At 41.9% G+C, this 22,798-nt stretch overlaps 1 protein-coding gene across 12 annotated transcripts in view; it reads left to right on the forward strand.

The window, feature by feature from the left end:
* TNRC6A (trinucleotide repeat containing adaptor 6A) overlaps window positions 1-22,798 on the forward strand; it is a 223,948-nt gene that overhangs the window by 191,964 nt on the left and 9,186 nt on the right. For 8 of the 12 annotated variants that reach the window (XR_009492855.1, XM_059881576.1, XM_059881575.1 and 5 more), the window contains 12 exons: window positions 1,088-1,264; window positions 1,966-2,141; window positions 3,267-3,299; window positions 4,818-4,898; window positions 5,237-5,288; window positions 9,343-9,485; window positions 9,900-10,046; window positions 10,212-10,349; window positions 10,822-10,950; window positions 11,403-11,480; window positions 11,739-11,949; window positions 14,831-14,962. Coding sequence is in view for 11 of the 12 variants with exons in the window: in XM_059881576.1 (XP_059737559.1) it covers window positions 1,088-1,264; window positions 1,966-2,141; window positions 3,267-3,299; window positions 4,818-4,898; window positions 5,237-5,288; window positions 9,343-9,485; window positions 9,900-10,046; window positions 10,212-10,349; window positions 10,822-10,950; window positions 11,403-11,480; window positions 11,739-11,949; window positions 14,831-14,962 (1,497 nt within the window). In the remaining variant the exon portion in view is untranslated. The remainder of the gene's footprint in view (window positions 1-1,087; window positions 1,265-1,965; window positions 2,142-3,266; window positions 3,300-4,817; window positions 4,899-5,236; window positions 5,289-9,342; window positions 9,486-9,899; window positions 10,047-10,211; window positions 10,350-10,821; window positions 10,951-11,402; window positions 11,481-11,738; window positions 11,950-14,830; window positions 14,963-22,798) is intronic. The other 4 variants (XM_024985201.2, XM_059881572.1, XM_059881570.1 and 1 more) reach the window with 3 other exon arrangements.

Consider the following 22,798-nt stretch of genomic DNA (forward strand, 5'->3'; position numbering starts at 1 on the left):
AAGTTTGTAGGGAAGAAGATTATGGGGAAGGTGTTACTGTCGGGAAACGGCTCTGCCTTTGGTAGTATTGGCTGTGAATCCCACGCACTCCATTCTCTATCTGGAAGGTTACAGAAGGCAGAATTGGAAAAGGGATGTCAAGTGGGAATACTGTACACTTTCCTCATCTCACTTTTTCTGACTCGAGCTATTAAATTTTGGTTTTATTATTTGATTATCCCCAGAAATAAAACAAGTACCTCAAAGTACAGTCCTCTAAAAATCTAGATACTGTAATTGGCCATAGAAGGGATTTATTTAAGTAGGCATGTTGAATACAGTGGGCATGTAATATGACAGTGACATTTTTCATTAGTTGTCATTGAGATGTAGTGTCTTTTTAATGGAGGTTTCATTGAATAATAATCCTGTTGGATGTAGAGACAGAAATATTTTCATGAACTAACGTTTCAGCGCCTAATTCTTTTTTCTGAGTATTATTAATTTAGATTTAATTTTTAGAAGAAAGGTATATGTATCTAAGGGGAAGGCTGTTGTGGTTCTTTTAAAACAGTGTGTTCATGGCTTGGCTTTGCCTTTGTTGATTATGGTTGGCTTTGGACAGCCTAATAAATTTTAAGAAGTGCTGTCCAGCGTATACAAGTAGGATGCCTACCTATCATTAGTCTTATTAAATTACATTTTCCAGAACAGTGATGTTGAAAGGTTGTACTTATAGTAAAAGTTTTATACACATACTGTTACCCAGCTTGATCACCTGCTTGACTAGGTTTGACTCAGAATGACTTGGCTTTTCTAGGAATTAAATTCATCCTCAAAGGAGGAAGACTTGCCGTAATTAAGATTATTCAGAAGAATCTGCTGTGCACCTCGAGGGCAGTTCTGAAAGAAGAGGTGAAAAAAAAGTATAGTTAGATTATAATAATGGAAAATTATTTGTCTTCTTTACATAAAACAGAAGCCATCCTTTTTGCCCATCACAGCATCATTATTTAATACACAAATGTGAAGGTCTTCTTTTGTTCCCCAAGTATTCCTTATTACCCCTTCAACCTGCTGATGACTTCTTTTCCCACACTTTCTAAAGGCTGGGGTGAGCCCTGGGGGGAGACTTCAACTCCAGCCACAACTGTGGATAATGGTACTTCAGCCTGGGGTAAACCCGTAGACAGTGGGCCTAGCTGGGGCGAACCCATTGCTGCGGCATCCAGCACATCCACGTGGGGCTCCAGCTCTGTTGGTCCACAAACATTAAACAAATCTGGTAAGTTACTGATAATTGCTGGTTTCCGTTGGATAGCACTGGTGATTCATTGACTATAATTAAGTAATTGGATAACGTTTATGACGTTGATAATGTATCCACATGTTATCGTAATTGTCAAGCAACTTTCATGCTATCCAGCACAAGAGACTGAGTATAATAGTCATGGGGACACATATCCAAGCGGTCTGGCTCAGGTACCAGACAGGCCCCTAAATACTATACAGATAATGAGCAGAGTTCAGGAAGGACCCTTAATATTCAGACAGACATTGTTACTATTCTTCTAGGGATTCCAAAGACCAAGTATAGAGATGAGATACTTTCTGCTTCTGACCTGCATGCTGTACTTTTGGGCCATTCTCCTTAAAAATATGTATTAAGATGAATTTTTAAAAGTTCCATTCATCCTTGAGTTCCTAAGCAAATACGAACATGAATGCCACCAATGTCCCATGTTTAGGAATCCTCTGATTTGTAAAAGCATGAGAAGTGTTTTATCGAAAATTTTACTAAACTTAAATTCTTGTTTAGCTTTTAGCTCAGTATATTACATACATTTTTGCCATGCAAACCTGGGAAGGGAAATAAAAGAGGGTTTTTAGATTGTCCCCCAGCTCTGCCCCCTTAATGAGTGCTCATCCTCTGGAAAGAACTGTTTGACTATAGCATGTTTCTTTTTGTCACAAATCCACAATTAGGGCCAAAATCTATGCAAGACGGCTGGTGTGGTGATGATATGCCCTTGCCTGGAAATCGCCCCACTGGCTGGGAAGAGGAAGAAGATGTAGAGATTGGAATGTGGAATAGTAATTCATCTCAAGAGCTTAATTCATCTTTAAATTGGCCACCATATACAAAGAAAATGTCTTCGAAGGTAAACATTTCAAGGGCAAAGCCCTTGAAACTTTAAATTCCAAAGGTAGTTTCCCCACAGAAGATAACGTGCTTGCCTGCCCGTTTATGGCAGTCAGTATAGTCCAGGCAGTCCCCAACTTGGGTAGAGCTTCCTGTGTGGGCAGCCATCTAGAGAGACCTAGGACCACAGGAAGGTCCTTTCTCCCCACTTCTACAGCTTGACATCTCTCCCCCACCTCCACCAGTGCTACCTGGGACAACCCCTCACCCCAGGATGGTGCCTGCAGTGGGGAGGATGAAGAGAAGGGCAAATCTACATGTTGATTCCTCCTTTCCCACTGCCAGTTCATCTCCCATTTCACCTCCTCGCCTGGAGCCCCGAACCTCCGCGTTACCCAGAGTTACCGTGGTCCTTATTCGTCCCCCATCTTCGTCCCTTCTCTACTCAGTAAGGTCCTGGGATGGAAATCCCTAGGAATGAGTAGAGCGTTTGGTTTTGCTTTTATATGGACAAACCTTATTCCAGACCTGGCTCTACATCAGAATTGTAAGGCATTTGTTAAAAGTATAATTTCCTATACTCTAGGCCTGCTGTTGTTTTGAAAATTGAACCAAGTTTCTTGTTCTCAACGAGCTCTCCAAATGTTTCTGATGCAGAGCCAGGTTTGAGAAGACTAGTGTCAGATTTTCTTGGGGCCCATTTTCAAAATATGTGCTTAGTCCCCCCAGGTGATTCTGATATATCCTTTCCAACCTGTTTGAGAATGAATTCTTTTTGAGGGACCTAAGAAGTCAGATACCAGTAGCTCATGGCCAGGGTCCCTCCCTTTTGAACCTGGGATTCTAAGTCTAGGACCTGCCATTTTCATTTTTAAGACTTTTCTTCATTGGGCTGCAATTCCCTATTGCCTCAGCATATAGTGTATGAATCGTTTTCCCATATTTTACATAAATCATTTGACCCTCATAACCTTCTGAGATAGAATACTGATAAGGAATTTGAAGCTGGAAAAGGTGGTGGCTTGCCCAGAGTTGCATAACTAGTAAGTGACAGAGCAAGGATTTAAGTTTAGGTCTTCCAGTTCCAAACCCTGTGTTCTTCCCACTGGACCGTGCTGTTTTGTGACTTTGTCTTTCCTTACAGGGTCTGAGTGGCAAAAAAAGGAGAAGGGAAAGGGTGTGTAGCCTTTTTACTCTTTCTCCTTTGTTTCTACTAGTAAAAATCTTTTAGAAAGCAACTGCAAATATTTATTTAGCCTCTGCTGTGTGCCAGGTACTGTGCTTAGTGCTGGGGGTTCAGAAACACTAGGATAAGCGCATACTTCAGGGAGCTCAGGGTTCCGTATGGGGGTGTGAGCAATGCTCTAAGGAGTGTTAGCTTGAGTTTCGAAGATGCCTGGGAGTGGGATGTGTTAGGAAAAGTGGTAGCCCGAAATACAGAATGTGGGGGGAAAGAGGTGACAGTCTACTCCACAGTTAGATTAGGGGCAGATACTAAAGTGTTTACAGTACGATGCCAGATAATTTGAACTTTATTTAGCATAATGTATGGAGCCAATCAAATTGAATAAAAGGCAGCATCGGTTTGGTTTTTAAAATTGGAAGAAAGACCAAAGTTAGTGATCTCATTTAGGAAACGTCTGCATTCATTCAGGTTAGAAAGGACGGCCTGAATTAGGAAGCAGAAATAAATATTTAGTAGAAGGGACTGATGTGAGAGACATTTGGGATTAAAGAGACAGGTGTTAGCAACCAGTTAAGTATGGGGTGGGGGTAAAAGAGGAAAAGGAATCAAAGTCAACTTCACAAACCTTGGAAAGGGTTAGATGCTTGCTTCAGAGACCTGCTTTCAAGGGGAAATTACGAAGCTGTGTTCTGTTCCGCAGTCAGAAGGAACAGGTAGTAGCAACGGGATAGGGAAATTATGGCAACAAGCTGAGAATGGTTCTGTGATCCTTTATGGGCAGCCTTGGTCTCTATGGCTTCCAGCCTCCCTGTCTACCAAGCTGCTAATCATGGACCATTTGTTCTCTCAGCTCATGTTTCCAAGTGGTTTCCGTACCTTCCATACCCCAACCAGCCACAGAAAGCCAACACCGAGTAGGAAGAATCCCAGCTTTAGTTGCTGCTGGGGATATTGTGTTCTTGGCAACATAAATTGGAATTTTAAAATACTCTTTCGTATGGAAACATATGGTGTTTTTTCAGTACAGTGCACATAGCATAATTAAATTATGGTTTTAATTGGTTTCTTTGGACTAACCTGAGAGCCTAGTGACTATTTTTACTGTGCTTTGGTGTGAGAATTCTACAAATCCAAATTATAATTAATTTTTTAGAACACAGTCCACTTGTACATTGGAAACTGTCTGATGAACAGTTCTCCATTATCCAGAGGACCTGTTTACTTTCTGTGGGTCATCAAGGCCCTTTGCTTCTGTCTTTTCCTTCTGACTGCTTGCCCTTAGAGATTTCTCTGTGCATTACAGCTATACCAGAGGACTGGAGCAAAGGAAGTTGAAAATCAAATAAGTTGATTTTTAATTATTAACAACTCTGTGAGAAGAGTTGGTTGGAGGAGAAATTATTGGCTAAAAATGAGAGTTGGGAATTGTCTTGAAGTTTAATTAATCCATCATTATACCCAGATAAATAGAGATGGCATGGCATCTTTCTGCTCTTTTATTTTACAAAGGGAATGATGAAAGGTGGAAACAAACAAGAAGAAGCATGGATAAATCCATTTGTTAAACAGTTTTCAAATATCAGTTTTTCGGTAAGTATGTTTTCTCAGCAACCTGCTCCCCTTTTAATGGTGGTTCATAAACTTACCCTAATTTCATTTTTTTGTTTTCTTTAATTGTTCGCTGAGTCATTATGAATATGCTGAGGTTAGAATAAAATTTTCCATGAGTTCTTTATTTTTATAGTTACAGCTAAAAATACTGATCACATATCTTCTTTTATTATTTTTTATCATGTTAGGCAATGAACATTGCCTAACATGTTTTATGTTCCACTTAAATTTCACAAATAAGGAAATAGTAAAATACTTCACTTTTATTTTCGTTTGCAAGTTAAGCTCAACTAACAAGCTACTTTTTTCTTTTTCAGAGAGACTCGCCAGAAGAAAATGTACAGAGCAATAAGATGGACCTTTCTGGAGGTAAGAAAAAATTAAATCAACTTGAGTTTCATATTCATCATTGATGGGGAGACTCACTTGTGACGTAATCCAACTGAAAAAGCATTGACCTCAACCAGGAGAGGGAGCTCTGGGTTTCTGCCTCAGTGTTCCTCTTCTCTGGCGTATATTAGAATGTGGGAATTATGCGATTTGGTGTGCCTTTTAAAGTGTAAATCACTGTGCAAATCTAAGCTAATGGTACTGTTAGTCTTTGGTTACTGCAGATTTAGTCCTGTCAAGAATGAGTTATCCAGGTTGGATGAGACAGTCTTCTTAATTTAGGGAACACTTTTTACAAAGGCCCGGATACAATGACAGAAACATCTGAAGCCATATTGGAGAAATGGCAAGTAGTTCCATGTAGTTGAAGAATAGACAGATATAAATTGACTATGGTGGTGGGAGTGTGGTGGTAGTAAAAGCTGTACCTAGGTGGATTTGCTAGAAAACTAGGTGGGTTCTAAATCATGTGGCACTTGGGTGTCTGAGCTTTATTCTGAAAATAAGAGATTAAAGAATTGTAAGCAAGAGAATGAAATGATTTGGATTTATGTTTTAGAAAAACAGTCATGGCTGTAGATTGAAAATCTTGGGACAGAAAACATTAGCAGTGGAGGAAGACTAAAAGTTACTAAACATAGCAAACCAGTTAGAAATTTTGTTGCTGTAGCTGGTGAGAATTTTCATAGCTCTAAGCTAAGACAGTTGGTGGGAAGAATCTTAATTCAGTGGAGATACAGGGATCAGAATCAGGAAAAGTTGATAATTTGTTTGAACCAGTGTGGTACAGAGGATGAGCACGAGGGTGTGGTAAGAGATGGTTCCCAGCCGCCTCGTCTGGACAGTTGTGTAGGTGGTGGTGTTCCTGGCGTAGTCCAAGTCCAGGTGGAGGAGAGGGACCATACAGTAATTTGAACAGGCAAAGTTTAATACAGATGTACAGAATTACTGTTAGACTGGTGAGGGATTGGCGAGGAAGAGATAACAACAGGCCCTCCTAAGCATATATGAATAGCTGATACAAGAAGTAACCTAGAGACTAAATTGTAAAAGCCAACTTTCAGCAGCTTAAAAATGCAGAAAGCGAAGAGAAAGAAGAAAATGGCCTGCACAGCTGACAGACAGAGAAGCCATAGATAGCACGCAGAATTGTCGCTTACTGGGTGAGGTGGTGCGAGAAGCCGCTTCCGCTTTCACCCTTGGAGTCTTGCTGCGTCCTTTTAGGGTGTTGCCTCTCAGCTTGCTTTGCACCCGAGTCTTCAGTAACCACTTGTACCTTCCAGTTTGGCTAGCTACTTTCAGGTGATGTCTGTGGTAAGACCAGTTAAGCGCATTATTAGTCTTTTCTTTGCTATGAAATGAGTTCTTGATCAGACAGTGCTGTGAGGAGTGATGGATAAGGCCTCTGTGAGACCATGGATGGTAAGGGGGAAAAAAAAATCCATATCCAGAATATGTGTCTGTTCCTATGAGGACAAGGCTCTGCCTCCTGCATGACTCACTGAATGGCAAGAGAAGTTGCTGGGATGCTATGTTGTTGAAACTTGCTGGCAGTGTACCCTTCTAGGGTGCTGGGACAAGCTTCTCATGGAGGGCTGTGTCCCTATAGACACTCTGCTACAGAGCTGCTTGGAGGTATTTGGGAATGGTGGGAGAAGGCCTCGAGTGAGGCTCACCACCCTGAACTGCGAGGGTAAGGCACAGGAGAAGCTGAAGCACTGCCAGAGCCTCCAAGAGCAAGTAGGCAAAACTTCTGCCTGCAGCGTCTCTCCAGTGCCCCTTGCTGATAAAACCTCAGTGCCAGTTGGCAAAGGAAGAAAATGTAGAGCCCAGATACAGTTTCAGAGAGCAGTCAACAAGGGTGAATTTGGAGCTGAGAGACAATGAACCAGTGACTGGCCATTGTTTGAGATAGGAAATATATAATGGGTTGGACAGACAAGATTGCTGAGTTCAAAGTTGCTATGAAAACCGTGTGGTGATATCCAGTAACTAGTAAAAACAAATCTGGGTGTGGAGTTTATAAAAGGTAGGGCTGGAGATAATAAGTATAATTAATTAGACATTAGTGGTAGTACAGCTTCAAAAATAGGTTGTGGAGGGAACTCCCTGCCAGTCCAGCAGTTAGGACTCTGCGTTTTCACGGCCATGGGCCTAGGTTCCTGGTTGGGGAAGGTCCTGCAAGCTGCATGGTATGGCCAAAAAATTTAAAATTTTAACAAAAGGAGGGGTTGACAAGAGGATTGGAGTGATGGACCAAAAACAAAGTCCAGGGGCAAAAAATGGCGTTTAAGGAAAGAGGAGAAATGGAACCAGTGATTGTCTTGGTATGCATTTGACCCTGGAGGTTAGGAGAAGTGTCATTGGTAACTTAGCCAAGAGCTAAGGGCCTTTTTATACAATTGGTCAAGGGAAGGCTGCCACATTTGGAGCTCAGATGGTTTCTGAAGTGATGCCGAATGGTTGGAGGAATGGTTTGGGGAGAGGATGTATCACACTACTTTTTTAAAAAAGATTTTATTAGGTAGGCAGAAATAATGTGGATTTTTAGGAAAGAACAACTTAGAGATTTGAGAGAAGAGTTGGCCTAGGTTAGATGTCAAAAGTGAGGGGGAAAAAAAAGTGAGGAAAAGAGTTGAAAATGGCTATCTTGGATGTTTCAGTGAATTAACAGAGGGAAAGAGAACAGGGAAGAATTTGTTGCAAATGCTTATTGAAGAATACTTTCCTTTTGGTGGTTCAGATAGTAAAGAATTTGCTTGCAATGCAGCAGCCCCAGGTTCAATCCCTGGGTTGAGAAGATCCCCTGGAGAAGGGAATGGCAACCCACTCCAGTATTCTTGCCTGGAGAATCCCATGGACAGAGGAGCCTGGTGGGCTACAGTTTATGGGGTCACATGACTGAGCAACTGTACTTCCCTTTGTTAAAAATTTTTCCTTTCCACTCGCCTAAAACGAGGGTGGTAAAGGTGGGTGTGTCGTGGTGGTGGCTACAGCAGCAGCTCTCTCAAAGGAGGACAGCAGTTGCAAAGAAATTGTGGGTGAGATCTGAGGATGAAGCCTAAGGAACAAGGAAATGGACTGCAATTTTAACAAGTTGAAAACCAAGGACTCAAGTTTGTGTGACTAGAAAAGTAGAGACACTGCCTCTGAGCCCCATGAAGATCGAAGGGCAGTATCGTGCTTGGTTTGTCCAGTTAGAAGTGATGAAGGAGCATTCAAGTGACGGTTCCCAGCAGGCAGCTGAAGATGTGCCACTGAGCACAGGCGTCAAGTCAGAGTAGACATTGGTATTTGAGGGTCACCTTGATGGTGAATAAGCCTAAGGGAGGCCAGTTTGAAGAGAGTTGAAAGACTGAGACCTTGAACGTACTGAGTACATCCCAACATCAAAGAAACACAAAGAAGTGGCTCAGCTATGGGGAGAGGAGGGCTTAGGAGGCATAATATGGTAAGGATGTGAAGTTAGAGCTTTGTTGAGGATGGTAGCCTGGGAGCTGGCTGTTTCAAGCACAGATTTTTGCTAGACACAGGGATACCATGAGAGGAGGTCGTATTTACTGCAGAGAAGTCAGCAGAGCAAGCCCTTAGGGAGGGGAGACCTTTCCCATCTGCTGAATGGGGTGATGACAGTAGAGTTATCAGCATTAAATGAGAATGCGTGTTCACAGCAGTGCCTGGCACATTGAGAGCATCTGCTGGGTGATGGTTAGTCGTGGTGCGGTTCCTGTTGTTGGTTACTGGAAACTATGTTGCTATCATAAAATTAAGCAGATTTGAGATGACCAGCGATGTTTTACCTTTCTGTTTACTAGTCTGGTTTCAAGTTATTTGGTTCAATAAAATAATACTGTCTGCTAAACTTAACTTGTGAAGACTATAAGATTTGCTAAGTGCTAGTGCATTTTTCACATGTCAAGGCAGAAGTCATTTTGGTTTGGAAGTGAGTATTTCTCTTTCTGTTGAAATTTATCTGAAACTAAGTAGGTTAATTCTCTTCCTACTTGATGACATAATTTCCTGCATTTGTTAGGAATGTTACAAGACAAACGAATGGAGATAGATAAACATAGCCTAAATATTGGTGATTACAATCGAACGGTCGGGAAAGGCCCTGGTTCTCGGCCTCAGATTTCCAAAGAGTCTTCCATGGACCGCAGTCCTTATTTTGATAAGGTAAGTTGTCTGTTTGTTTTCTGTCTTGTTTTACCCCTGTGGCCAAGAAAGCAATACGCTTAATAGCATAATTTTTCATTAACAGTTCAGAACATTTAATATAATATGAAGGGTTATATAACCCAGTTCCAAATATTACTGGACTTGTAGTTCATTGTCCTTTTATAGTTCATTGTCCTTTTATGTTGCAGTTGATTACAGGGATCCTATTTATATTTTCCTCTTAACCCCGTGAAATATGTTTGGTTCTTTTTGTGTGCTCTAGAATTAACACTAATCTGATCTCTTCTGTTTTCTACCTGTTTCCTGTTGATGCTGGAATGTCATGTGACTTCTCTCCTGTTGCTGCAATGATTTCTCCCTTCCACTTGTTTGCTTGGCTGGTGTTGCACGTCTTTCTGTCTGTCCAATCAGGATGGCATTGTAGCAGATGAATCCCAAAACATGCAGTTTATGTCCAGTCAAAGCATGAAGCTTCCCCCTTCAAATAGTGCACTACCTAACCAGGCCCTGGGCTCCATAGCAGGGCTGGGTATGCAAAACTTGAATTCTGTTAGACAGGTAAGTCCACACGTGTATTTCAGGCTCTCTGTTGATTTGTATAAGTAATAAGAGCTCTCTTACATGTAGTTGCTGTGTTTAAGTCAGAATTACAGTGTGTGGTAATGGGATGTTAGTCCCTGAAGAATCCCAGTGTCATTTGGTGGTGGTGGTTTGTTTCCGTAGAATGGCAATCCCAGTATGTTTGGTGTTGGAAACACAGCAGCACAACCCCGGGGCATGCAGCAGCCTCCAGCACAACCTCTCAGTTCATCTCAGCCTAGTCTCCGTGCTCAAGTGCCTCCTCCATTACTCTCCCCTCAGGTAAGTAAGCTTTTCCACTATATTCTCTACTGTTCACCTGGAGTAGAACCTCAAAGAAATTGATATTTGAGTGAGATGACTGGTTGGTCGTCGGATTATTTATTGGCCACTTTGAGATGCAGCTAATTCTGAATGAGTTATTACAAAAGGGATGAGGGTAGGGTGGAGCAAATGAGTCAAAGACAATTTAAATCTCAAATCTATCATTCTCTTTCATAAAATACCTTGAGGGGAGGACGACAGTAGCAGTATGAATTGACTGGCTAAGGATTCATCACTGTCACTTTTTACTTAACCCATGAAAATACATGGGAACAATAGATTAATGAAGCCAGAGAAAACAACCTCCCCCCCACCCCACCTTAATAATCCACAAATGTAATTGCTCTACTGATATTTTAAAACACATAGTATGTTTTGTGAGCTTGAGTTTCTTTTATCAACATAGTTAACTTACCATTGTGATCCTCAGGTTCCAGTTTCATTGCTGAAGTATGCACCAAACAACGGTGGCCTGAATCCGCTCTTTGGCCCTCAACAGGTAGCCATGCTGAACCAGCTATCCCAACTAAACCAGCTTTCTCAGATCTCCCAGTTACAGGTAAGTAGAATAGAATAACAGCCTTATTCAGTGTACATTCATTGTCTACTGTAAACGCCACACTCGAGTCTGTGCAGAGTGTTTTTCAGTAGACAGAGCAGGCATAGTCATGGCCCTCAGGGAGCTTCCAGTCTCTAAGTGAAGGCAGATGGTAAACTGGAAGGGCAGGATGCGGTGTGAGCAAGCCCAGCCAAGTCTGGAGTGGCCATGGGAGTAGGGTGATTGGGAAACGTTCACCTGATGAACTGGAAGTGTAGATTGAGCAAAGGACTCAATTCACCAGGATGGCTGGCGGCCGGAGAGTCCAAACGAGATGATATGGATGAGGCAGGGCGTGTTGACATCAACTAGATGGAGCCGTGCCTTTGTAGGTCCCTCTGCCACAGTCACTCTGCGGCACGCTTGTCTGTGATGATGTGATGCTCACAACCTGTTTGCACTTTTCCTTCCAGCGATTGTTAGCGCAGCAGCAAAGGGCGCAGAGTCAGAGAAGCGTGCCTTCTGGGAACCGGCAGCAGCAAGACCAGCAGGTAGGTGTGATCCTTCCCCTTGCTTTGCTCACACTCCACTTTGATCAATTCCATTGTGACAAGGCAGTTGAAATGCCTTTATTAAAATATAATGGAAAACATTAAGTCTTCTGTCTGCCTGGAAGTCTTATTAACTGGTGGACAGTGATTCTTCACCTTCCTGATGAGAAGGAACTGAATTAAAAAATGAAGGGGGGATCGAAGGTATCTGTAAAGACTTCTCTCCCCAACTTTTCCCAATCATTTTGTCGTTTTAAGGGTCGACCTCTTAGCGTGCAGCAGCAGATGATGCAACAATCTCGTCAACTTGATCCAAACCTGTTGGTGAAGCAACAAACTCCGCCATCTCAGCAACAGTCACTCCATCAGCCAGCCATGAAGTCTTTCCTTGAAAATGTCATGCCCCACACTACACCTGAGCTGCAAAAAGGGCCATCACCAATAAATGCTTTCAGCAACTTCCCTATAGGTGGGTTTCTCCTTGGCCAGAGCTTTGGGCTGGTGCTTGGTGATCACAGGTTGACCTCTTGCTTTCTGACCTGTCCAGTTTTTCTCTCATGAGCACCACGTGGTTCTTTAGCTGCTCTGGCTCTGAGTGGCCACACTGCTTCTAGCGTTGCCTCTTTTCTTACTTCAGGAACGTCTCTCTCTGTTCAAGAAAATCACACATTTCACAAAGTCCATGCTCAGGTGGTGCAGTGGTAAGAATCCACCTGCCAGTGCAGGAGTCGCAAAAGACGTGGTTCGATCCCTGGATCAGGAAGATCCACTGGAGAAGGAAATGGCAATACACTTCAATATCCTTGCCTGGGAAATCCCACGGACAGAGGAGCCTGGTGGGCTGCAGTCCATGGGGTCACAGAGTCAGATGCTCGTTTGAAATGAGTTAACATACATATATTTCTTTTTAAGACTCGGGTATCTTCATTATAAGATATGAAGGAGAGGGGAGGACTGAAATTATTAGAGCACACCAGAGAAATTTTGAGCTTTGCTGCTTGGAACAGTCACATCTGAAATTTTAACTATTGTTTAAATGTTTACAATAAATTACTGGCATAAATGTAAAAAATAGGGATGAGAGAAGAAATTGCTTTTATTGCATTTACATTTGCTTCCCCCCAAGCCCTCTTTTCTTATTACGTCTCCAGGTTTTTTGTTTCCTCTGGGAATTTCAGGTTTATGTGTCTTCTTCCTTAGGTCCCTTTTCTTCTCGTGCCTTTGAATATCTTTTGACCTTTGATCATTCACCCCCTGTTTGTTTCCCTTTTTCTTTCTCTTTTGTAAACCAGCTGCTTTGGTTACTAGCCCAACTTTGTTGAAGATGTTCAGTTAACTGGCATGTTCTAGGCTGTGGGCGGAGGTTGGGCCTGCTGTTATCCCTGCTCCCGTTTCATGTTGGCTGGACCTGATACATGACTCAGCTCTCCCTGGTTTCGCTATGGACTCAGCTAGGACATTGATGGAACTTCAAGTTTTAGGAGTTGTTAGCAGTCTTTTTACATTCCTTTGTCTGTTAGGCGAATACCATAGAAGCCATGTCCTCCCAGAGACAGCAGTATGGTGATAAAAGAATACTCAGGTGAACATTGAGAGATTTTGGTCTCACTAGTGAAAGGAAGTGACTCTCACTGTGTGATTACATACTGAGCACATAGATTGGGCCACTGAGAAGATAAGTTTCTAAATAAGCAATTTCTTATCCTGGCTGGCCTTAGAGCAAGAGACTTTTCCCTGGTTAAGGAAGTCTGCTTTAACCCAGGCAAGCGCCAGTGTTGTTGTCTAAATCAGGCACTGGCAAACTACAGCCCATTGGTCAAATTTGTCTCGCTGCCTGATTTTGTAAATAAACTTTTATTGGAACACAGCCATGTGCTTTTGTTTATGTATTTCCTAGCTGCTTTTGTGCTACAACAGAATTGCATAAAGACACTCGGGCTGTGTGACTGACTGAGTCTAAGATATTTATTGTCTAAACCTTTACCTAAAAAGCTTTCATACTACTGGGTCTAAATGGTGAGTCCAGAGGGCAGTAAATTTAATTACTTTTTCCAAATGGGGTGATATTAGCGAATTTATATTATTAAACTCTTAAGTTTGACCTAGTATCACATGGACTCTCCACCAGACCCAGTATCTAAAAACCATTTATTTTGAAACTTTAGATTAAGAACCATTTGGATGTATTAAACAAAGATTCTGGCTCTTGCTGAAAAGTTTTCTTTTTTTAAATTTATTTCCTTTTTTTTTTTATGGCATGCGGAATGTTAGTGTGGATTTCAGCACTGGAAAGATTTAAGCAGAGAAGTAATAGAACCTCACATACTTTTTAAGAACTCATTTTGACTTACTTTTCATTGTGTGCCCATTTATATGCTTTTAATTTCTTACCCTGTGCTTACTTCAGCTAAAGAAAACATCTATCATCAATTCTTTTTTTTTTTTTGGACTCACTGCATGACTTGTGGTATCTTAGTTCCCAAACTAGGGATCAAACCTGTGCCCCCTGCAGCAGAAGCAGGGAATTGGAAAGTTTTCATTTTTAACGAGCATCTCAGATTATTCTGTAGATCATGGTTCCCAGGATCACACTTCAAGAAATACTGGCTTAATGGTCAGTGACTAAGATAGAAATTTCCATCTTTGTTCCAAGAGAATATCTAAGGCCGATATGTGTCACAAGCAAATCAAGTAAGTTGTGCCTTGGGATATAAAAGTCTTGCCCTTAGGTACAGTCCTGCACTTACAGCAGGACAGTCTTACTTTTAAATAATAGTGTCCTTTGGTGGCTAAGGCAGTTGAAAATTGTTACTAGCAAAAGTTAGCAACTGAACATGATCATTTGTAATTCTTCATGCATGGTACTGTTGGGAAGTTCCTAAAGAGATATATTTTAGTAGCTAAACAAATACTTGGCTGCCTTAGAATTTTCTCTTATTTTGCCAAGGAATTTAAAAATAATCAAAATCATAAGAGTAGTTTTCCACAGTTAATTCAAGTATAGTACTGACAGTTTTGTGGTTTAAAAATGTATATTATTGAGTTTTAGCTAGCTCTTTAGAATTTCTGTGTATTGCTTTCTCTGGTACCCTAGCCAGGCTCTTTCTTCTGACGATGTTTCTGCTTGACCTTGGTCAGGAGCCCAGAGTATCTGTCCTGCCTGCCTTGCCTTTGTCTGTAATCACTTGGCTGTGCCACGTTTGCAGGATATTTATTAAGGAACATTGGACAGGATTGAAAACATTAGATTAACGGCATACGTTTTTCTAGAAAATGAAAGTTGTGGTACCATAAGGAGAATGTGCTATATTTTTATAAAGTGGTTTTTTAAAATTGTTATCTATTTTTAGGCTTGAACTCAAACTTGAATGTAAATATGGATATGAACAGTATTAAAGAGCCACAGTCAAGACTAAGGAAGTGGACTACAGTGGACAGCATTTCTGTGAACACATCTTTGGATCAAAACTCCAGCAAACATGGTATAAGATACATTCTTATATTCTGACTTTTTAAAAACTGTCAAATTCTAAATTTAGACCTTATTTTTAAATATATATTTTCATAGCTAAATTCTCTTAAGAACCTTTCCTCATTATTAAAAAAGTGCTTTATTAGTTATTGAATCTTAGTTAAAACAAAATAAGACCTTTATTGTGCTATTGTGAAAAATACAGGTCAGAGTACACATTAATTTTTTTTTACTTATTCCCTCTTAAGATGGTCGTTTAGTTTTTTGCTCTTATTTTACTGTTTTAATATTCTACTTAACATTTATTCAGTTTAATCTAATGTAAGGGATTAAAGATTTTACCATAAAAGAAAACAAAACTTGATTTCTGATGGTTTCTTATCCATTTAGTAGATGTTAATGAAATATTTTCTTTCCAGGAACTGTGCTCAACGACCTGGAGTCCATAGATACACGTGTACATACGTGCACACGATTGAGTATGCAAGTAAAAGTACTTGCCCTGAAGGGGCTTGTTGTTTGGTAGCAAAAATAAACATATAAACAACTTTAGTTCGCTGTGACAGGTGCTCTGAGAATTAATACATATAAAAGGATAAACAGTATTAAGAATGTAACTCCATTGGAAAAGTGAGTAAGGAATAACAAACCATGGGTGTGGCAGGTCTACAAAGGCTTTAAACCGGGGCTCCTCTGAACCGAGTCTTGGAGAGTTTACCAAAGGACTGGAGAAAGAACAACATGGAGAGGGTAGCGTGAGAAAAGTTCAGAGACAGGATAGCCTGGTGAGTTCTGCCACACGGGCATGTCTGGGGGTTGACAGCCCAAGCGAGAGAGGGGGAGCAGGGTACAGCTGCAGTAGCAGGCATGGAGCAGTCAAGGAAAACTTCTGTGCCTGAAAAATCACTCTAAAGCTGAAACGCGTGGCCACTTAAAGGAGCCGGAGTGAGAAAGAGGGAAACAGACATGAGAAGAGGGAGTACATTGAAGGGAGCATTAGAATTAAGGACAAAGGGACTGGGTAACTAACTTCGCTCATTCTGCAAATACACAATTATCTGTAATGCGCCTCCTATGTTTATCTCCTTCCTCAGTCCAATCTTATACCTCACCCTGGGCTCAAGGGTCATTCTCAAGAAGCCTCCTCCAGGCTTTGTGCTGGAATAGCACCTCTTATGCATATCTGTCTTATGTTAGTATCCATCTAGGCCAGTACTCTTGCTTGGAATCCCATGGATGGAGGAGCCTGGAAGGCTGCAGTCCCCGGGGTCGCTGAGGGTCAAACACTTTTCACTTTCATGCATTGGAGAAGGAAATGGGAACCCACTCCAGTGTTCTTGCCTGGAGAATCCCAGGGACGGGAGAGCCTGGTGGGCTGCCGTCTGTGGGGTTGCACAGAGTCAGACATGACTGAAGTGACTTAGCAAGCAAGCAAGGCCTGTCTCCATCACAGGGAGGAGTGAGTCTGTGCTTTGCTTACCTAGTCCCATTGAGCACATTGCAGTGCTCGGGGAACCTTTACTAGGTGAAAGGATGAGTGGACGATAATGCAGTTATTGGTAGAGGAAATGTAAGAAGTGAAACAGGCCTGCTGGGTCAGATAATGGATTGATTTTAGAGTGTGGTGTTAATATTTTGGAAATAGCCCAACATGGACAAGCCCAGTAGAGGCCTAGTATTCAGAAGAAAAATCTGGGCTGGAGTAAGATTTGATGTTCAGCAGAATGTTGATGTCACGGACATGGACGAGGTTGCCCAGACTGATGGACCATAGAAGGGAATGTGGACAGTAACTTGGAGCCAGTAGGAATAAAGAAACCTGGAGGAGAACGGGTGGAGAGATAGGATGCGGAGACCCAGAGAAGTGTTGCTACCATATGATTGTCTGCCTTCTCGTTAAAATAAATGTTTCCATGTCTGCTTCACTTGTCTGAGCCTCAGTTTCTTTGTGAAAATGAAATACTTCCTTCCTTGCACTGCTGTTGTAGGTATAATATGTATCATATTCTCAGGCGCTTGGTATGCTTACCCAGGGCATACCGGTATATAGTGTGCATTGTATAAACAGCGTGTCATCATGCAGCATAGGTTTTGAAGTCAGACTTGGGATTTGATCCTAGTTCGTGCATAGCGTTTGCATCTGTGAAGCGGAAAGGAAGCATCGTAGGACTGTTGAGGACTGAATGAGATAACATAAGGCTCCTGTCTGATTGCCTGGCATGAGACATGCAAGTGGTGGGTGGTGGTATCTTCTGTTACCGTTTTCATTCAATTCAATTAGTAACTTTATATTTTGAACTTTATCTTCTCTTTTTTTAAACTTTTATCTGCTTTTTATCATTTTTTTACCATGCACTTTATTAATTCTGCACAAACCTGGAATGTGAGCAGTGAATTTTGAAGTTTTTTAGTGAATAGCTTAGACAATAAATACTTTTATACCTGTATACATAGCAGTCTAATGAGCATATTCTAGTAACATTCTCTTCAGAATAAAGAGGAAGTTGATGCTTTTCGTTTACTTCAGTGTAAGTTCCTATTCCTTTTTCTTAATTTGATATAGAGTTGATGTACAGTATTACATAAGTTACATGCGTACAGTATAGAGATCCACAGCTTTTGAAGGTTATACTCCATTTATAGTTATTGAAAAATACTGGCTAAATTCCCTCTAAATTTCAGGTTTTAAAAGGTTGTGTTTTTGTTTTTTAAGCTTCTCGGTCTGTTTAACGAAGGTGCCTTTTCCTATCATAGCCACTCTGGTTGCCTATCCCGTCATTTTCTCCCTGAACTCCTCCTGTTTGCTCCTGTTTAACGAAGGTGCCTTTTCCTATCATAGTCACTCCGGTTGCCTATCCCGTCATTTTCTCCCTGAACTCCTCCTGTTTGCTCCCTGGTTCTTTTCCTCCTCTTGCTGTATCTCTTCATCCTGGTGGAGATTTAGAGTCTTCTTCTCAGGCACATTCTTTTTGTTTGCTTTGTTTTCTGTTTTCTTTACAAAGAGAAATGTTAATCATTTTATTTCTGTTATTAATATTTTGGTGCAATTTGTTCTTTTTCCCTTATAAAAATAAAATCGGGATCTAACTTCATGTATTTTAGGAGTGATCCCCAAATGGCGGGACTGTATTACGTGCTGTTAGACCCTCACTATTTTGAAAATAATTTTTTTCAAAACAGCATCCATTTAAACGTTCACGAAGTTCTGTGTTCAGATTTCTGGCATCTCTGCGGAATGGAAAGCTTTGCCGGCACCAAGCTCCGGAGCTGTCACCATCCCGAGCTGAGTGGCTGCTGCCCTCAGCTCATTCTTCCCACTCCCCTCCCACTTGGATCTTCCCTCCCACTGGTGGAGAAATATTTTTCTATACTCCCTAACCAGAGGAATATTTCCCTGAAATTGTGTTTTTACTTGAGGAAGGACCATGGGATTTTTTTTCTAAAGGCAACTTGCTTCACTTGTTTATAAAACCTGGTTGGCCCTATTGGCATTTGTATTTCTATGCTATAGGAAATGGGGGCTGTTTTTCTAATAGTAGCAGAGGAGTGTAGAGATCATTTTTTAAGGGGGAGTGATCTGATCGCAGTATTCAGGCTCACATCAGAGATGGGCTGAGCCTGGAGACAGGAGAGGCCTGTGGGAAAGATTAGGCTAGCTATGATAACTTGCATCACAGTCTTACACGGGTTCTATTTTTATCTCCATCTAGTGAAGCTTAGCAGGCTAGTAAGATAGTTGTGGACCTGAGAAGAAAGGACAAAGTCAAGAGAACTGTCTGTGTCAGAGATCCCCAGGTACACTAGTTTCCCTAAAGAACTCACAGAACTCAGAAAAGCTGTAATACTCATGGTTATGGTTTGTTACAGCAAAAGAAAACAGATTAAAATCAGCAAAGGCAAAAGGTGTGTAGAAGAGAGTCCAGGAGAAACTTAAGAGAAGCTTTCTATTGTCGTCCCCTCTCAGTGCAATCTCTTGGACTTGATTCTCCCAGCAACAGTGTGTGAGAGCATGTACAAAGTATTGCCAAGCGGAGAAGCTCAATCAAGCCTTAGTGTTCTCAGTTTTTATCGGGAGTCAGTTGTATAGTCGTGGAACACACCTGCGTGTCAGTCTCCAGCACCCTGCAGACCCTGGATACATAACTCTTTCTTTCTGTGATTGCAAAGATTTCTGAATCATTTTGTTTTGGGTTCCCTGTGTGTTGAGACAAAAAGAGCATGACCCAGGCCCCGTGCACAGAAGAGCAGATGTTCACCACAAGTCCCGTTGTTGTCATAATCGCTGGCATGGCCATGGTTATGCAAAGGGTCTCTTATCTGGCAGGCTCCTCTGTGAGCTATAGGAGCCCAGCAACCATCAAGGGCTAGTCTTGGAGCTCTTTGCCATGTGCAGCCTAGCCCTGCTATGCTAACTCTTTTCTGTTCACCTTCCACAGTCAAAACACCAGGGGAGTAGAGTGGAAACAAGGACATTTAACCCCGGAGTTGTGGAGCAGTGAGAGTTGGACTGGGCTCTGGGGTATTTGTGATACTTCATGGTCCTATGATTCTGTCTTCACCAGTTTATAAAAACCCTTGCCCCTCGTTGCCCAGGGAAAACTACAATGTTCAGGAGCAGGAATACGTTTATTTTAGAGTTGAGGGCTGTTGCTTATAAAGAAGTAAAAGGCATCATATAAAGTTATATGGAAGAACTAAAACCAAATATATATCAATTTAATTAATGTAAGTGGGTCAAACTAATTTATGAAAAGAAGTTCATATTGAATCCTAAAGTAAAACCTGACTGTCTGCTATATACAGGGAACCCAAAACAAAACGATTCCGAAATCTTTGCGATCACAGAAAAAAAAAGAGTTATGTAGGAGGCAAAATTGACCAGGTCTAGTAATTTTATTTTATTTTATTTTATTTTATTTATTTATTTTTTTTTAGTGATTTTAGATAATAAGGAAGAGCTAGGAGAGACTTGTTTTCTAACTTAAGTAACGTCAGATCTATGTTCCCCTGATTAGTATTAAAAGGATATTCTGTGACATTGATTCCTTTCCTTTTCATTGGATTTTCTCTTAAAACTTGGACTAACATTGGCTTAGAGGTCAGTTTGCTGCTTTGTACACACTGGACTGATGATTACCCGAAATTGAAGGTGAAATTGCCATGTAATTGAAGGAACATTGGAACATGAATCAAGTAGCCCTGAATTCTAAGCTAACTTGCCTCTCACTGGTGTATTACATCTGGAATTTCCCTTAAAAGTGGCAGCTGAGACAATGATAAAAATGTCAAAAGAAATGCGGATCCTAGAATCAACGCTTAACTGTTGCATATTAGCTAGTGGCAAGTAACTTAACCTTTCTGAACTTCAGTCCCTCATCTTCAATGGGAGTAATAATAGTACCCCTTGTGGTGGTTTGAGGATGAGTCAGGCAATATCTCTTAAGCACTACCCAGGGTTAGACACGTAAGTGACCAGTGGGTCTCAGCCTTCCTGGGTATTGCTGTTGCCATCATTATTATGTCATGAGTGCCCTCCCTCTAAGACAGGCCCATTTCTCCAGTGTAAATCCAGCTCTATTTGCTTTAAACTAAAATCTCCCACATAAATTTTATGTTTCATTTTTCGCATCTTCTCCCATGTAGTGACTGATAGAATGTAATTGGACCATGGCTAACACTTAAGTCACATCATTTTACTTTTTAACAAAATGAAGTTTTGATAAGTAGAAAATGTTCTTTTTAAAAAAGCAGAGGACAGGAGTGCTTTTATCATTGCTGGTTCTTGCATAAGAATTAATCACTTGAAATTTGATAATCATGCTTACTTACTGTATTACTTAGAACTCTTACTTTATATATCCTACTTTATTTCCAAGTGGCTTTAATTCAGCTAAGATACATAGTTCACTCAGGATAAAAGTAATAGCTAGATGAGGAAGCCAGAGAAGAGAGGGCAGTAGAATTGGTGGGATACAACTGATTCAAGCCAGGGATGGGTTAGTGCCCACCAGTGAGTGGCATGAGGTCCCGTATTTTACCAGAAGCTCATAGCTGGAGCAGCCTTGAGTCCATGAACCAAAACTTTGCTCACATCTGTTTCAAAATCTACAATGGACAAGACACTTTGCTTTTGTTGTCGAATCCAGTTTTGTGTGTCTGACCCACAGTGAGGCCAAACAAACAGACAAGGCAGAGTTTGGAATAGCGTACTGCAGGGCCAGGCAAGGAGGGTGTTAGCTGGTGCTCAGAAAGCCCAACTCGCCATGGTTTTCGGGGGAAGAGGTTCTTCCTGGGCAAAACTGAGGGGGTGGGCTGCGGGGTGTTGCCTTCCTCTGGTGGCTGGTGGTTCAGGAATCTCAGCCACGAGCCTTCGGGTCCCGTCCTCTGGGCCCCGTGCTGGTGCTCAGCCTGCAGTCAGCGTCCTCCACCCGGCGGGGGGTTGTTAGCGCATGTCCTGGGAGGAGGACGCAGGACCTGGCCCAGAGCTGTGCTGTTGTTTCTAGACTGCCTTTCCTTGGTCTCTGCGTTCCCTCCCTCCCCTAATTGAATCAGCCATTTGGAACTCAGGGAAGGTCTAGGAGGCCGAGATCTTTTTTCTACAACAGGAAATGGGGGACATGGAAAAGCTTTTGTACGCAAGAGAACCCCAGAGGGATCTGTTAGGTTTCGCTTTCTTCACCCTTGCTCCTCCCCGTTCCAGAAATTGAATCTAGAAATTTAAGAGGCATTCTCTTTTTTAAAAAGTTGATTGAGACAATTTACACGGACAAGTCTCCTTTTACAGTGTACACTTCCGTGGCTTTTAGTACGTTCTCAGAGTTGTGTACCCGTCACACAACCCGTTGTTGTGCATTTCCCCAGAGAAGCCCCTTTGGTGTCATTCCTCCCACCTGCGTTAGGCGTAAGTGGAAACTAGTATTTTTGTTTTCTATAGATTTGTCTGTGTTGGACGTTTCGTGGAAGTGGAAGCGCGTAGTATCTGGTCTCTTGCGGCTGGCGTTTGTGGCTTAGCGTAATGTTTTCAAGGTTCATCATGTTGCTGCATGCTGTATTTCATCCCTTTTTATAGTTGAATTGGATCACATGTACCACGTTTGTTTATGTACTCATCAGTTGGTGGATATTTGAGCCTCAGAGATACTCTCGATTCCTTCCTTCCTCCAGTCTCCCCATCCAGTCCATCTCTGAATAGTGCCCAATCTGCTTTCTAGTTTATGCATCTGTTGTGTCTCCTAATGCTCTCCCTGCTTCTGTCCTAGCCTGCCTTCTCTTTTCCACACTGCAGCAAATGTGGCTTCAAAATAAATGGAACTGTATTAGTATGACTTCCCTTCCTAAAACCCTTCGATACAGTGAACTCATTGCCAAGGCCTAGAAAGCCCTGTTTGAGGGCGTTGCCAATTCTGAAGGCTGGAGGGAGCAGACGGCATCGGTCAGTCTGCAGTGGTGGGGCCGGGGCAGCTGGAGCATGCAACACCCCACCTCAGGATCTTTGAATTGCAAGCATTTAAGACAAAATGTTCTTGGGCTCTTCAAGATCAGGGCCCAACTCCTTCATGTTGTTCACTCTCCCATTTACTGTTTTCCAGACCAAATGATCTTTCAGTTCCTGAGAAGTGACAAACAGTTTTTCTCCTCTAGTCTTTGTGCAGGCCTCACCCACTGGCTGGAATTTTTTCCCTCAAACTCTTCCCATGCCGGCCTTGGCCCTCCTCACCATGCATTCTCTCCTTCTACCCTCTGTCCTCCAGCTTTTCTGTCAATGAATACACTGTCACTGAGGGCCAGGACCCCATCGGAGAGAGGTGACTGAGGTCTGAAGAAAGCGCAGGGCTTTTTTTCCTCC

Source organism: Bos taurus, chromosome 25, assembly GCF_002263795.3.
Source record: "Bos taurus isolate L1 Dominette 01449 registration number 42190680 breed Hereford chromosome 25, ARS-UCD2.0, whole genome shotgun sequence".
NCBI classification, from domain to species: Eukaryota; Metazoa; Chordata; class Mammalia; order Artiodactyla; family Bovidae; genus Bos; species Bos taurus.